Below are 16,082 nucleotides of genomic sequence, written 5' to 3' on the forward strand. Positions count from 1 at the left end.
GAGAGGTGTTAAGATGTGCCTGGTTGTTTCCTCTCTGTAGTAATTTTAGAGTTTTTTTAATACTGGTAGCCAGATTTTGTTCATTTTCATGGTCTCCTCCTTTCTGTTGAAATTGTCATTTCTGGGGAATCCCTGTTGCCATGGAGAAACCACTCTAGCTAGGCTCAGCTGCAGGAAATAGGCCGCGTTGTCATGGCGACGTTCGGGCCAATGGGAACGCGGAAGTGAGCAGCTTCCGGTTCAGCGGCGGAGACGGAGGAGGGAGGCCGGCCATGCCGATGCACAAGGTGCCTCCGCGTCTGTGGGACGCGCTGCGGCTGGATCGAGGCCTCGCCGCCCGGCTCCCGGCTCACATCCGGCGCGTTCTGCGGGAAGAGGCCTGCCCTTCCCCGACTTCCACGGCGCCCGCCGTCCACTGGCGCCCGCGTGGGGCCCGCTTCGTCCCGCCTTACGAGGGCGCCCCCCTGTGGAAGAGGCAGCGCGTGCAGGACGTGCCCGTGGAGCCCTACCTCCCACCCGAGAGCCAGGAGGGCCTGTGGGGCGGAGAGGGGTGGGTCTCAGGCTTCCGCTATGCCAACAACGACAAGGTAGGCCCCAAGGAAGGAGAGAGGGAGGGAGGAAATAGACCTTGACATTTGGGAGTTGTACTTACTGGGATTTATAGTTCACCAACAATCAAAGAGCATACTGAACTCCACCAATGATGGAATTGAACCAAGCATAGCATACAGGACGTCCGTGACCAATAGAACACACTGGAAGGGTTTGGTGGGCATTGACCTTGAGTTTAGGAGTTGTAGTTCACCTCCATTCAGAGAGCACTGTGCACCCAAACAATGATGGATCTGAACCAAACTTGGCACGAATATTCCATATGCCCAAATTTGAACACGGATGGAGTTTGTAGGAAATAGACCTTGACATTTGGGAGTTGTAGTTGCTGGGATTTATAGTTCACCTAAAATCAAAGAGCATTCTGAACTCCACCAATGATGGAATTGAATCAAACATGGCACACAGAACTCTCACGACAAACAGAAAATACTGGAAGGATTTGGTGGGCATTGACCTTGAGTTTGAGAGTTGTAGTTCACCTACATCCAGACAGCACTGTGGACTCAAACAATGATGGATCTGGACCAAACTTGACACAAAAATTCCATATGCCTAAATATGAACACAGATGGAGTTTGTAGGAAATAGACCTCGACATTTGGGATTTGTAGTTACTGGGATTTATAGTTCACTACAATTAAAGAGCATTCTGAAACGCACAAACGACAGAAATGGGGCAAACTTCCCACACAGAACCCCCATGACCAACAGAAAATACTTAAGGCCATCCAGTCCAACTCTCTCTACCAGGGCAAGAAAATGTAATCAAAGCCCTCCTGACAAAGAGCCATCCAGCCATAGATATAGATAGATAGATATGATTCTCACGCACACACACAGATATAGTATCAAAGATTTGAAAGAGACCCTTAAAGAAGGGCTATGATATGTTGCATATTTCAGAGTAGGCAAACCAGATAATTTCCACATCAACACTGACAAAGAAACAACAAGAAATACTGTTTACTCACAAGCATAAAGGGATTACATATATTAGAAACCAACACTTTCTCATTACTTTATTTTCCAGATCACCAGACTGGGCCACAGCAACAGCTGGCAGGGGACAGCTAGTAAATAATAAACTTTATTTATACCCCGCCACCATCTCCCCAGTGGGGACTCGGAGCGGCATACATGGGGCCAAGTCCAGACAACATATTACAGCAAAATAAAACCAGAACATAAACAACAAACAGCATGATCAAAGTTACATAAAGGAAAAAAATTATAAACACAGTCATAAAATGACACACCAATAAGCACAATCACAATGGGCGGGCCACATGTACAGAATAAAACGATTAAAAGACTCTAATGAGATAAAAATAGGAGCAGATATTTGCAGGGAACTCGTAAAAACACATAGAATTATGAAGCTAAACTTCCCATTTGGAGGGCGTGTATTCCAGTGGGAAGAGCGTTGAGGGGTGCAATGGTATGGTATTGTGCACCTACTCGCCAAAGGCGCAGCGGAAGAGCTAGGTTTTAAGGTTCTTTTTGAACGTTTCTAGTGAAGGGACTTTCCTGATCTCTCCAGGTAATGAGGTCCAAAGTCAGGGAGCCACAGAGGAGAAGGCTCTCACCCTTGTGCCCACAAGATGAGCTCGTGAGACTGGCAAGGGCAAAAGGAGGGCCTCCCCCAAATTTCTAAGGGCCCAGGTTGGTACGTGGAGAGAGATACGACCACGAAGATAGGCGGGTCCCAAACCGTTTAGGGTTTTGTAGGTGATAACCTGTACCTTCCTCTCTTCTTGCAGCTCTCAGCCCGAGTGAGGAAGATCTGGAAGCCGCAGCTCTTCTACCGGGAGCTGTACAGTGAGATCCTAGATCGGAAGTTCACCGTCACGGTCACGATGCGGACACTGGACCTCATCGACGCCGCCTTCGGGCTGGACTTCTACCTCCTGAAGGTCAGGGCCCCTCCCCATCCCTCTTAGGCCTCAGCTCTTCTCCACACTGGCACACCACAGGGCTGTGCCTCCAGTCCTCTACTTTGTACTCTCTGCACATATGAGTGCATCCCCTCCCCTTCACCATAATACAGGGTGCAGAAGCATAACTTCCTTTTTTCAAAACATAATAAAACCCATTGTATGAATCAGAAAAAAAATTATAATGTAGGCGCATACCTAAAGTTTTTTTTTTACATCGTTTTGAATATCAAATTAGGTAGGTGACGTCCCCCATTCTCCATTCTCCATACACTGAGTAAACCGATTTCTGTCGTTTGTCATGACTCTTGCCAGCATAGCAGGCGTTGTCTTCCCGGATGTTGGTCTTCAAATCTTGTAGGGTCCTTAGATGGTTCACATAAACATGGGATTTCCAAAAAAAAAAAAACCTGAAAAAAAAATCACAAGGGGCCAAATCTGGAGAGCGGGCCGGCCACTCCAATCCGCTCGAAAAGTAGGCCTCAACAGCAAAAGCACGCTCCTCACTGTTCCAATGCAAGATGGCGACTGAACTGTGTCAGGACAAAACTTTATACTCCCGCCTCTCGAATGAGACCACTAGCACTCCACTGCGTCTTCAACCAACTGAATGGCACACAATTTCTTACCTACAAAGCCCTGAACAGTTTGGGACCCGCCTATCTGCATGACCACATTTCTGTGTACAAACCTGCACGATCTCTTCGATCATCTGGTTAGGCCCTGCTCGCGCTCCCACCTCCTTTCCAGGCGCGATTGGTTGCGACGAGGGAAAGGGCCTTCTCAGTGACGGCCCCTCGACTCTGGAACTCACTTCCCAAGGACATCAGGCCCCAACTCTGGCAGTCTTTAGGAGGAGCCTGAAACATGGTTATTCCAGTGTGCCTTCCTAGAGTAAGGAAAACTCGCAGCAATTTGCCCTCAAAATGCACTTTACCATTGATTTAGGACTGACTGTGTTCCCTCATTTCTCTTTGAAAATCCTATCCCATTTATATTCTACCTTGTACATGTCCAGTATTATTTTTTAAATTTTAATTTATTACATTTGGCCCGGCCATTGGTTTTAAATGCTTGTGTGTCACTGTTGATTGCTTATTGTTTATTTCGTGTTTATGTGATTTATATTAATTGTATTGTATTGATTGTTTTTGTTACTGCCTTTGTTTATTTTTGTATTGCGGGCTTGGCCTCATGTAAGCCACACCGAGTTCCTTGGGGAGATGGTAGCGGGGTATAAATAAAGTTTTATTATTATTATTTTAAAAAGGAAGTTATGCTGCTGCACCCTGTAATAATGATCATTATTAACCTCCTGTTTAAGGAGCTCCATTGGCTGCCGTTTATTTTCCGGTCTCAATTGAAGGTGCAAGTTCTTACCTACAAAGCCCTGCACGGTTTGGAACCCCCCTACCTGTGTGACCGCATTTCCTATTACGAACCTATACTATCCCTTTGATCATCCGGAGAGGCCCTTCTCTCACTCCCGCTCCCTTCGCAAGTGTGACTTCTGGGTACGAGGGAGAGGGCCTGCTCTGTGGTGGCCCCTTGGCTCTGGAACTTGCTCCCCAGAGAAATTAGGCAAGCCCCCACCCTGGCAGTCTTCAGGAAGAGCCTGAAAACTTGGCTGTTCCAGTATGCCTTCAATGAATAAATGAACAATAACCCCTGACCTGATCAAACCCTGCATAAAATGCCCTCGGAAGCACTTTATTTTACTCGTCAGTGCAATTAAACCCTACTTCGTCCCTCCGATCCACTGTCCAGATACATTACATTGCTCTCTCACCCAGTGTTTTTAAACCTTTAATCCCTGCAGCCGGCCCTGCTCACTGTGATCAACTTTCTGTGTTCAAATATTGTGATTTTATATTGTTTGATGGGTTTATTTATACTTTTTATCTCCTTATTTTTATTGTTGTTTTCTTATTGTATATTGGCATTATTGTATTGCTGGGCTTGGCCTCATGTAAGCCGCCCTGAGTCCCCTTGGGGAGATACTGGCGGGTTATAAATAAAATTATTATTATTATTATTATTATTATTATTATTATTATTATTATTTCTGTCCTTCCCCATCTCTCTGAAAGGACTTGGAGCGGCTCACAACATAAATAAATACATTAAATAATATATGCAAAATAATAAATGACAAGTCAATAAAGGAGAAAGCAAAACAACAATAAAATAGACAGATTAAACAACAGTCAAAAACCTTAGTTAAAGCACAGTGTTAATAAATTAAATAAAACGAAAATACCAGAGGGTTTTTTTTCATGTCAGGAGCGACTTGAGAAACTGCAAGTCACTTCTGGTGTGAGAGAATTGGCCGGCTGCAAGGAAGTTGTCCAGGGGACACCCGAATAGGTTAGAGAATGTTCTAACCGATTGCATTTGTGTATGGTTTGCGAATTGCACAGCAGCAGATCAGAAGGCGCACCAGAGGATCCACCTCACCCTAGGTATTGTTTTCTTTGAATAATGACCATCTGGCAGATGGTATAGGATGATAAAATAAGGACAAATAGGCTGAAAGAGAGCTTTGACCCTAGAGCTATGACTATATTGAATCGCCGAAAACCGACTTGAGTTGCCAATTGACTGAGAAAGGCGGTATACAAGTATAGTAAATAAATAAATAAATCGAACTCTGTGACTGTGCTAAACTGATGTGACATTAGGGACTGTGCATTAGGTATTAGAGTGTGGAAGGATGGGTGCTTTGTTTTGTAACTACACATATAATGTGCATTGGGGATGCCATTTAATTTTGTTGTGCGATATACAATATCAATAAAGCTATTCTGTTCTCTCCCTCAGACGCCGAAGGCTGAGCTGTGCTCCAAGCTGGGCATGGACCTAAAGCGCACGCTGCTGCTGCGCCTGGCCAGGAAGGACCCTGCCCTGCACCCAGAGGATCCCGCCCGTAGGGAGGCCATCTACGCCAAGTACAAGGTGGGCCCCCACCAGGGAGCCTTCTCCGCTCTTTCCATTCCCCTAAGGAAAGGGGCCCCTCAGGGGCCACCCCCAATGCTACACCCCCCATTCTTCAGAGCAGTCTTTCAAAACATGGCAGCCTAAGAATAGCAGAGAGGTCTCTACAGGGAGTCAACTGGAATCATCCCTCTAAATCAAAATCGAGGCCCTGCGGTCGAACCTGACTCTCCATGCTCTTTGATGTGGCCCTCCTCCAGATCCTGGACTCCCAACTCCAGTCTTTCTCCTCATTAGAAATTGTGACTAGAGCTGATGAGAGTTGCCATCCAATCTCATCTGGGAGGCTGCTGTTTGTTTTGTTGAACCAGGAGAGCAGAGTCTGGATTGAGATCCAAGGCTCGTGGATATGATGTATGGCTAAAATATCCTTTGACCTATCCCTGGCCGCAGAGGCTGTTGGGTTGTTGTTCCAATAATAATAATAATAATAACTACTACTACTACTACTACTACTTATTTATATTCCACTCTATTTTTCCGGAGGGACTCAGGGTGGATTCCAAACACGAAAAGCAAACATTCAATGCCCGAATACAATATCCATATTAACAAAATTTAAACAACTCAACATATAAAAACACATTATTTTTTATTTATTTATTTACACTATTTCTATCCCACCTATATCAGCCTGAAGGCGACTCAGGGCAGCATACAAAGTCGGTACAATTAGATGCCATATATAAAATACATACATTGATAAAAAGCAAAAAAGAAACATTACAGTACATTTAGAAACATAAAAACAATAAATAATAAAAAAAACCAAAAAACTTATGTCCTCGCGTTTAAATCCTCATCTGTTCCATCATCTTGGCCGTTCCTGGGTCATTTTCCGATTCAGGTTTGTCTGTTTATCCCCAGGTTCTGAACGCTTTCTCGAAGAGCCAATTATGTTATAACAGACATAAGACAAAACATTAAACTTTTAGTACAAATAACAATTTCCCACTTCCTTGGGGCAAATAGACTGATTGGTTTTGTTTTAGAGAGACGATTGATCATCCTCAGTCCACATGGCAGATCATTAGAAGGGATGGGAGCTGTTGTTCAGTATCACCTGGGGACCCAAACAGGGTAAAGGCTAAATAACACTGACCATTATATACAAAAATACATACTCTGCACGTGTCAAGTTCACCGTATGGGACTGGCTGCTTCTGTTTTCTGCCATAAAGAAGGTAGGTGGGTGGGGGGAGGGAGGCTGGGTACACTTGGGGAAGGTAATGTTGTTAAGCTGTTTTGTGAGGGAAATTGAAACAGCACTTGACAGACTGTGGGAACAGTGTTTTGCCACTATGGGGTGATTGGGAGTTGGGGTTGATATATACAGGTTGTTTGAGTGGGAAAACTTTAGAACTGTCTTTTTAGGATTGTGGAAAGAAGGAATAACCGCTTGTCTCCAGCATTTTATTGTTGTGAGCTTGATTTTAACTCCCAAGATCTTCCAGAGTCTGGCAGCACAGATTATCCATCCAGAGATTCAAGGGCCCTTTGAAAACAGCCGTAAAGTGCATGTGGCCCTCTGTGAAAATGTGTTCCAAACCAATGTATTGTCAAAGGCTTTCATGGCCGGAATCACTGGGTTATTGTAGGTTTTTTCAGGCTATATGGCCATGTTCTAGAGGCATTCTCTCCTAGGAACATGGCCATATAGCCCAAAAAAACCTACAACAACCCTGTGTTCCAAAACGTTTACGTCTCAGTTCCAGTTCCTCCCCTCTTAAGGGGTTCAGGTTCAAGCACTGCCTCTGCCTTGAAATCTCTTACAGTTTTTAGATGGCGCACCTTTTCAACCTTCCTGCCCAAGGAATCGCTTGGCATATCCGTGAGGGAGACGCCTTGGGTTTGCCTGCCACAGGCCCCCAGGTCGACATAACATGGCTTTGGGTGTCTCTGGAGGGCAAGCAGTGTAGGCAGAATGCTGGGCTTCAAAGGCTTTTGGGGTGCAGCTCGGCTCCTGCAGAGTCTCCTTGCCGTTAATGCTTTTGTCTACTTTGTGCCCGTAGGAGTTTGTAATCCCAGAGGAGGAGGCTGAGTGGGTTGGCCTGAGCTTGGAAGAAGCTTTGGAAAAGCAGCGGCTCCGGGAGAAGAAGGTAGGCTTGGCTTGAGTCGTCTAATGTTTACATATGTTGTTTAATGTTGTTTTAAATTGTTGTTTAATTGCTTTTAATTGTTGTTTAGGCATGGAATAATGCCAGTTATGTAAGCTGCCCTGAGTTCCCTTCAGGGTGAGAAGGGCAGGATATAAATGTTGCAAATAAATAAATAAATGAGTTGAGCTTCTAGTAGGGTCCCATGTTTTGGGGTTGCAAGGCAAGTCCTGCAGAGAAAGGGACAGGCAAAACCACCTCTAGAGTATTCCTTGCTGAAGACATTCCTAGGCAGCTTGGAGGCAGGTAAATGAGTTCCAGCAAGCTCTGGCTCATCCGTCTGTTCCAGGGAATCCCTTGTGGAGCAGAGCTCTGTGGGTGGTTTCCTGCTGTTGCATCAACTGGTGGCCTCCTGACCCTTCTCCGAGTTTCCTTTCCCTGCTGCGTTGCCTTATGTAACAGCCATCTTTCTTCTGCCTTTCTGTCTCCGTGCCTTAGGATCCCGTTCCCCTCTTCAAAGTCTATGCAGAAGAGCTGGTGCAGCAGTTTCAGGAACAGAGGCTCTCGGAGTCTGCTGAAGGCCAGAAGCCCTGAGAGGAGTAGCCCCTTTGGACTTGGTGGACTTCTCGTTCTCTTTGGGTTCAGTGGAGTGGGATGATGCTTCAGAGCATGGCTGGATCCGGGACTGTCTGCGTGGGGCTTGTGGTGGAAGGAAGAAGGAGTGGGGCCCTTCAAAGGGGAGAAGTGTGGCAAAGGGCTCACACCTGAGGTAGGACCTGCTGTCCTGAGCAGCCCTTGAGTGGCAGCACCAATAAAAACAATCTTGCAATCACACAGCTGCTTGTGGATCTCTCCTTGACCCGGCTGATGAGAGAAGTAATACTTATGGTTGCTCCACGTGCCTTGATCCCTTGCTCGTTAATCCAGACTCTTATCAGCCTGAGCTGTTTTGGTGTCTGTATCATTGTCAGAGGTCCAAGGCAGAGTCACACAGAAAATAGTGATTTTCTCTTCCCAGTGTCAGGACTCACATTCCAGAAGCTGAATGGCTGAGAGCTTCCTTCCCGTCTCCCAATCTTCCCCACAGATTTTGCCTTGGACCTCAGGCAGAACCTTATACCCCCAACCTCCCTGCAGGAGCTGGGAAAGAAAGACCCAGAGCAGTGCTGCCCCTTGGCACCTGGAACAGGCCAAGGGGGTGTGCATGTCTCTGTTTGTGTATGTGGGGGGAGGGGGAGTGGGTGTTAAGGAGAATCTAGAACAGCCCTCTCCAACCTGCGGCTGTCCAGGGGTTAGGTCCTCCAATTCCCAGAAGCCTTTTGCCAGCTTGTTCAAGGGTATTTATTTATCATGTCAGAAACAAATTGAGAATACAGTTATAATGTATCACAAACAAAGTTAAAAACGTGGCATTATGCTAGATTTCCTTTGACCAGAAGCTGGCCACTTGGAGTGCCTCTGGTGTGGCTGTAAGGAGGTCCTCCATTGTGCACGTGGTAGGGCTAAGGGATTCTGGAAGTTCAACAAAACAGCTGGAGGGACACAGGTTGGAGAGGCCTGCTCTTAAAGAAGACTACTTCTAGAGAAACATGCTGGACTTCCTGGATTATTTCCTGAACCTGTCAGACTTTGACCTCTTTGGAATGATATTGCTGGTATCTTCCGGGTGCCTCTGGCAGTTGCAAAGGACCTTGTGGCTATCCCTTGCTTCCAGCCACCCGCTCTAGTGGCAAGATGGATGCTTTGGGTGCATTGGGCCCTTCACCTTAGCTGAGCAGTAGAGCTTGGGTGGTCCCTGTGGCGTTTGCAACTGGGAACCTGTTTGCGCTGTCCAGAGGAGGGGTCCTGAGGGATTCCACCTTCCTGCTGGGGATTTGGGATGAGTCCCTTGGAAGCAGGATCCCTTTTCCTAGGACTGAGCACAAAGCAGGGATGAGAAGCGGGTTGCTTGCCCTTGTTCGGTGGGCCCTCTCTCCTGGTGGCTAATTTGTGGAGAGAAAAATGGGGCCTGTGCGTGGCTGTTGGAAAATGGCAGAGCTGCCCATTGGCACTGTGGGAAAGGATAGCCCAGCCTTCCTTACATCTCAGACTTCAGTGATGGAAACAGCCGATGCAGTAGCGCCTGTCCCAGATGTGCCGCCTTCAACCTCCTGCTGGAGGGATGTGTGTCTTTGGGGGTGGGGGCAAGGAGGGAGGGGGTGCAGGCAGAGGCCCTGTGACCAAGCCACCAACTGTGCAGATGGGAAGTGGAAGCAGTGCAAGGTCTTTACTGCCACCGCCTTCCAGTCCTGACATCTTGGAGCACCTCAATCAAAAACTGGGAGAGAAATGGTTCTGGGCAGGATAAAAGTGCCCCAGTCACAACTGTTGTTCCAGCCATTATAAGTGAACTGGTGGCGGCGCCACCGAGGGCCAGTTACCATAGCTACCATAGCATTGGAAGGGCCATCTTTGGGTCCGGTCCTCAGCCAATCCGGCGCAGGAAGACCAGGCTACTGCAGCACATCACTAGTGCTTGGCACCTTCCTGGTCGCCAGGGTGGCTGCCATGCCAAGGGACGGGCTTCCCGGGGAGCCAGCCAGAGCTCTGGATGGCGGCTGCTGTCATGGCGGATGGCGGGGGGCCCAGCGAGAGGGTCGCGCCACCCGAGCAGCAGGTGAGACAATGGGACCTTCCCTCCCCCCTTCCGATGGGCGGCGCCACGCCCAGACCCCTCTCTGCACCCTAGAATAACAGCAGACAAAGCGGTCCCAGTGGGGGGTGGCAGTGACCATGGTCCTTCTCACAGGTTGCCTTTGTCAGGGTTTCAGGCTGTGCTTTGCAAAGGCGGCTCTGCAGAGCCCCCCCCCCCCCCCGTTGCTCTGGACCCCTGCTGAGTGAGTCGCGCCCTGCTGCCATCCCCATTGGTCACAAAGCAAAGGATGAGGACGTGGGACCCAGATCGATCTGTGGGGCATCTTTTGCCCATTTGATGTCCTGCGGCCCCTCTGGAGATCAAAGTGTGGGGTAGACCTCCTTCCGTGAGAGTTGCAGCGGGATATACATCCTCTATGTAACTCAGTAGTGTTACTACCTGTTGGGTTGTGCAGCAGGCCAAACTTCTCCAGGCCAGGTCCTGGGCCCCACAGGAAAGGAGAGATTGCTGGCAGGGCTCCACAGCAAGCCATCGCAGGCAGGCCAGTCTGCTTGCAGGAGGGCTCTTGCTCTGCCTGCCTTCTTTCCCTCCCTCCCAAAGTGGGCCAGGAGTTTGAAGAGGAGGAAATGCAGACACCCTGCCTCCCTGGTGCTCTCTTCTGCAAACAGACCACTCTTCATTGCCTCTGCCTTCTTCCCCCATCTGAAGAAGGCGCAGACTCACAAATGGCCGATGACAGTCGTGCCGCCTTCAAAGGCACCTTCTGGGGCAATGGTTGCATTATGAGGTCTAAACCTTTTAATCCACTGTGGCTAATCCAGTCTGCTTTGATTGGCCGTGACACATTCAGCACCAACAAAAGGTCCGGGCGGTACTGACATACATAATGCATGGGCTGCAGAGTGGCCCGGCTGGGGGTCTGGGGCGGTGGGAAGAGAGGTCCGCAAAGCTTTCATCGCAGTTCAAAGGGCCCCTCCGCTCAATGCACGGCAGCAAGGGGCACCAAGGGCCAGGAGAGGAGTGGGGGTCCACTGGGACTGAGTCTCCTTCCTCCACCACCCTCTTGGAGCCCTGTGCGTACCAATTAAAGGACCTGCCATGGGGTGGTGCTGGGGGCTGTTCTTGTGCCAGAGCAACACACGTGTGCCCTGCCTTTGTCAAAGCAGGGAGGTGAAGAGTACAACTAGAACAGCCATGGGGCAACTTGGGCCCTCCAGGTGTTTTGGACTCCAACTCCCACCATTCCTAACAGCCTCAGGCCCCTTCCTTTCCCCCCTCAGCCGCTTAAGCGGCTGAGGGGGGAAAGGAAGGGGCCTGAGGCTGTTAGGAATGGTGGGAGTTGGAGTCCAAAACACTTGGATGACATGATGCGAGAATGTGTGTGGGGAGCCCTCTCAGCCCAGTCATAGCAAATTTCTACATGCAACACTTTGAAAAAGAAGCCCTGGAAATAGCAACAAAATAACCCACTATATGGTTCAGATATGTGCACGACACTTTCCCCATTTGGAGCCATGGAGAAGAAGAACTAAATAGGTTCCTGGACCATCTTAACAGCATCCACCCAAACATCCAATTCACCATGGAAAAAGAAAATGAAGGAAGACTGACTTTTCTAGATGTCCTAATTAAAGGTAGTCCGCTGACATTAAGTCCAGTCATGTCTGACTCTGGGACGTGGTGCTCATCTCCATTTCTAAGCCGAAGAGCCAGCGTTGTCCGTAGACACCTCCAAGGTCATGTGGCCGGCATGACTGCATGGAGTGCCTTTACCTTCCCGCTGGAGCGGTACCTATTGATCTACTCAGATGTCCTAGTCATCTGCAAACCAGATCAACAATTGGGTCACACAGTCTACAGAAAACTTACACACACAGATAGGTACCTACATAAAAACTCCAAGCATCACCCAAGTTAAAAAAGAAACATAATTAAAGCCCTGGCAGACCGTGCAAAAAGAATCTGCGAACCCCACCTCCTCCAAGATGAACCGAACCACCTAAACTGGGCTTTACAGGCCAATGGAGACTCTACCTCAGACATCAGAAGAGCTGCAAGACCAAGAACAAGCCACGAGAGTAAAGACAAAGATCCACCCAGACGAAAAGTGTTCTTGCCATACATCAAGGGAACCACTGACCGCATAGGGAAGCTGATGAGGAAACACAACATACAAACTATCTACAGACTCACCAAGAAAATCCAACAAATGCTACATTCAGCAAAGGACAAGAGGGATCCTCTCACTTCTGCAGGAGTCTACCGTATACCATGCAGCTGTGGGCAAGTCTATATAGGGACCACCACACGCAGCAGCATTGCCCAAACACGAATCATTGCCCAGAGAGATTAGGAAAGCTCCCACCTTAGAAACCTTTAAAAAGAACCTCAAAACCTGGCTTTTCCGTTGCGCCTTTGGAGAGTAGCCACACAACTGTACACTATTGCTCCCCTCAAAGTTCTTGTCCCTGGATTACACTTCCCCTCCTTGTATGAAGGACTATTTTTACAACCCCATTTCTTTACAAGCTCTCCCTCACAAATAATCTGCTCCTCTTTTATCTCACCTTGAGTTTTAACATTTTATCTTGCACATGCGGCCCGCTCATTGTTATTGTGATTTTGCATATTGTAATAATAATAATAATATTCTTTATTTAATACCCCGCCAACATCTCCTCAATAGGGACTCGGAGCGGCTTACATGAGGCCAAGCCCAACAGCATATTACAATAAAGTAAAACCAAAACACAATAACAACACAGTAAAATACATACAACACATGAGTACAAAAACAATAAAGCAAAATCATACACAATAAAATAACATAACAATTAGCAAGTCACATGTGCAAGATAAAAACTAAGATACTAAAAATGCTAAAATCAGGATGAGATAGGGATGGAGCAGATTGTTTGTGGGGGAGAAACTCATAAAAGAACGGGGTCATAAATATAGACCTTCATACAGGTGGGGAAATATACTCAGGGGACAAAAACCGTTGAGGGCGAGCAACTGTGTATGGTAATATGGCTACTCTCCAAAAGTGCATCGGAAAAACCAGGTTTTGAGATCCCTCTTGAAAATTTCTATTGTACTTGTATATTGCTCATTGTATTCATATGTTTTATGTATTTCACTGTGTTGTTGCTTGTATTTGGGTTTTTATTTTGTTGTAATTTGTTGTTTGGGCTTGGCCTCATGTAAGTGGCCCCGAGTCCCCATTGGGGGAGATTGTGGCGGGGTATAAATAAAGATTATTATTATTATTATCAAGGAACATGGAAGGCACTGCAGACTACTAGCTGGCCACTTGGAGTGCCTCTGGTGTTACTATAAGAAGGTCTTCCATTATGCATGTGGCAGGGCTCAGGTTGCATTGCAGCAGGTGGTCTGTAGTTTGCTCTTCTCCACACTCGCATATTGTGGATTCCACTTTGTAGCCACATTTCTTGAGGCTGGCTCTGTATTTCGTGGTGACAGAGCGCAGTATGTTCAGCGCCTGCCAAGTCGCCCAGTCTTCTGTGTGCCCAGGAGGGAGTCTCTCATTTGGTATCAGCCACTGATTGAGGTTCTGGGTTTGAGCCTGCCACTTTTGGACTCTCGCTTGCTGAGGTGTTCCAGCGAGTGTCTCTGTAGATCTTAGAAAACTATTTCTTGATTTAAGTCGTTGATGTGCTGGCTGATGAGCTGGAGATGTCACTGCCTTGGTCCTTTCATGATTGGTTGCTACTTCCCGGCAGATGTCAGGTGGTGTAATACCAGGTAAACAGTGTAATTTCTCCAGTGGTGTAGGGCACAGACACCCCATGATAATTTGGTCGTGTCAGGAGTGACCTGAGAAACTACAAGTCGCTTCTGGTGTGAGAGAATTGGCCGTCTGCAAGGACGTTGCCTAGGGGTTGCCTGGATGATTAGATGTTTTATCATCCTTGTGGGAGGCTTCTCTCATGTCCCCGCATGAGGAGCTGGAGCTGATAGAGGGAGCTCATCCGCCTCTCCCCGGATTCGAACCTGCGACCTGTCGGTCTTCAGTCCTGCCAGCACAGGGGTTTAACCTACTGCGCTACCAGGGGCTGCACACACCCCGTGATAATGTGGCATGCAGATTACTCCAACCAGAGAAGTCAGCCATAGCAGAGCACCTGATGAACCAACCTGGACACAGCATATTATTGGAGAACACAGAAATGCTGGACCACTCTCACAACCACCATGTCAGAGACGCCATTGAAATCCACAAGCATGTGGACAATTTCAACAGAAAGGAGGAAACCATGGAAATGAACAAAATCTGGATACCAGTATTAATAAACTTTAAAATTATAACAGCAAGACAACACTCAAACTCAGGGAAACTCCAGAGAGGAAACAATCAGGGACAGCTAATCACCTCTCAACAAAGGATTCCCCCAGGCAGTAAGAACCAAACAAACAAAAAAACTGCCAGGCTATCAAATGTTAATCAAGCAGGCCAACAGCAACATTCACATTTGCCTCAAGCATAGAATCATAGAATCAAAGAGTTGGAAGAGACCTCATGGGCCACCCAGTCCAACCCCATTCTTCCAAGAAACAGGAATATTGCATTCAAATCACCCCTGACAGATGGCCATCCAGCCTCTGTTTAAAAGCTTCCAAAGAAGGAGCCTCCACCACACTCCGGGACAGAGAGTTCCACTGCTGAACGGCTCTCACAGTCAGGAAGTTCTTCCTCATGTTCAGATGGAATCTCCTTTGTTGTAGTTTGAAGCCATTGTTCCGCGTCCTAGTCTCCAGGGAAGCAGAAGACAAGCTTGCTCCCTCCTCCCTGTGGCTTCCTTTCACATATTTATACATGGCTATCATATCTCATATATCATTAACAACCTCAGATATGCAGATGACACCACTCTGATGGCCGAAAGCGAAGAAGAGCTGAGGAGCCTTCTAATCAAGGTGAAAGAAGAAAGCTCAAAAGCTGGGTTGCAGCTAAACATAAAAAAACCCAAGATTATGGCAACAAGAATGATTGACCACTGGGAAATAGAGGGAGAAAATGTGGAGGCCGTGACAGACTTTGTATTTCTGGGTGCAAAGATCACTGCAGATGCAGACTGTGGCCAGGAAATCAGGAGACGCTTCCTTCTTGGGAGGAGAGCAATGTCCAGTCTCGATAAAATAGTAAAGAGTAGAGACATCACACTGGCAACGAAGATCCGCCTAGTCAAAGCCATGGTATTCCCTGTAGTCACCTATGGATGTGAGAGCTGGACCTTAGGGAAGGCTGAGCGAAGGAAGATCGATGCTTTTGAGCTGTGGTGTTGGAGGAAAGTGCTGAGAGTGCCTTGGACTGCGAGAAGATCCAACCAGTCCATCCTCCAGGAAATAAAGCCAGACTGCTCATTGGAGGGAAGGATACTAGAGACAAAGTTGAAGTACTTTGGCCACATCATGAGGAGACAGGAAAGCCTAGAGAAGACAATGATGCTGGGGAAAGTGGAAGGCAAAAGGAAGAGGGGCCGACCAAGGGCAAGATGGATGGATGGCATCCTTGAAGTGACTGGACTGACCTTGAAGGAGCTGGGGGTGGTGACGGCCGACAGGGAGCTCTGGCGTGGGCTGGTCCATGAGGTCACGAAGAGTCGGAGACGACTGAACGAATGAACAACAACAACAATCATATCTCCTCTCAGCCTTCTCTTCTTCAGGCGAAACATGCCCAGCTCCTTAAGCCGCTCCTCATAGGGCTTGTTCTCCAGACACCTGATCTGCTCCCTCCTCCCTGTGGCTTCCTCTCACATATTTATACATGGCTATCATACCTCC

General features: G+C 47.7%; 1 protein-coding gene across 1 annotated transcript; it reads left to right on the forward strand.

Annotated features, from left to right (window-relative positions):
• Positions 1-252: 252 nt before the first annotated feature.
• On the forward strand, positions 253-8,473 carry LOC137098006 (large ribosomal subunit protein bL28m-like). The gene is made up of 5 exons (XM_067473650.1): positions 253-587; positions 2,376-2,528; positions 5,370-5,504; positions 7,556-7,642; positions 8,138-8,473. Exons 1-5 carry the CDS (start codon positions 273-275, stop codon positions 8,231-8,233), a joined length of 786 nt encoding a protein of 261 aa, XP_067329751.1. The 5' UTR covers positions 253-272; the 3' UTR covers positions 8,234-8,473.
• Positions 8,474-16,082: the final 7,609 nt, after the last annotated feature.

Source organism: Anolis sagrei, chromosome X, assembly GCF_037176765.1.
Source record: "Anolis sagrei isolate rAnoSag1 chromosome X, rAnoSag1.mat, whole genome shotgun sequence".
In the NCBI taxonomy this organism is placed as follows: Eukaryota; Metazoa; Chordata; class Lepidosauria; order Squamata; family Dactyloidae; genus Anolis; species Anolis sagrei.

Bases quoted from the DNA above. Each gene is read 5' to 3' on its own strand.
- LOC137098006 (XM_067473650.1), top strand. From the start codon at position 273: ATGCCGATGCACAAGGTGCCTCCGCGTCTGTGGGACGCGCTGCGGCTG. The intron at 2,529-5,369 runs GTCAGGGCCCCT...TCTCTCCCTCAG, and splicing joins TGGACTTCTACCTCCTGAAG to ACGCCGAAGGCTGAGCTGTG. The intron at 7,643-8,137 runs GTAGGCTTGGCT...TCCGTGCCTTAG, and splicing joins AGCGGCTCCGGGAGAAGAAG to GATCCCGTTCCCCTCTTCAA.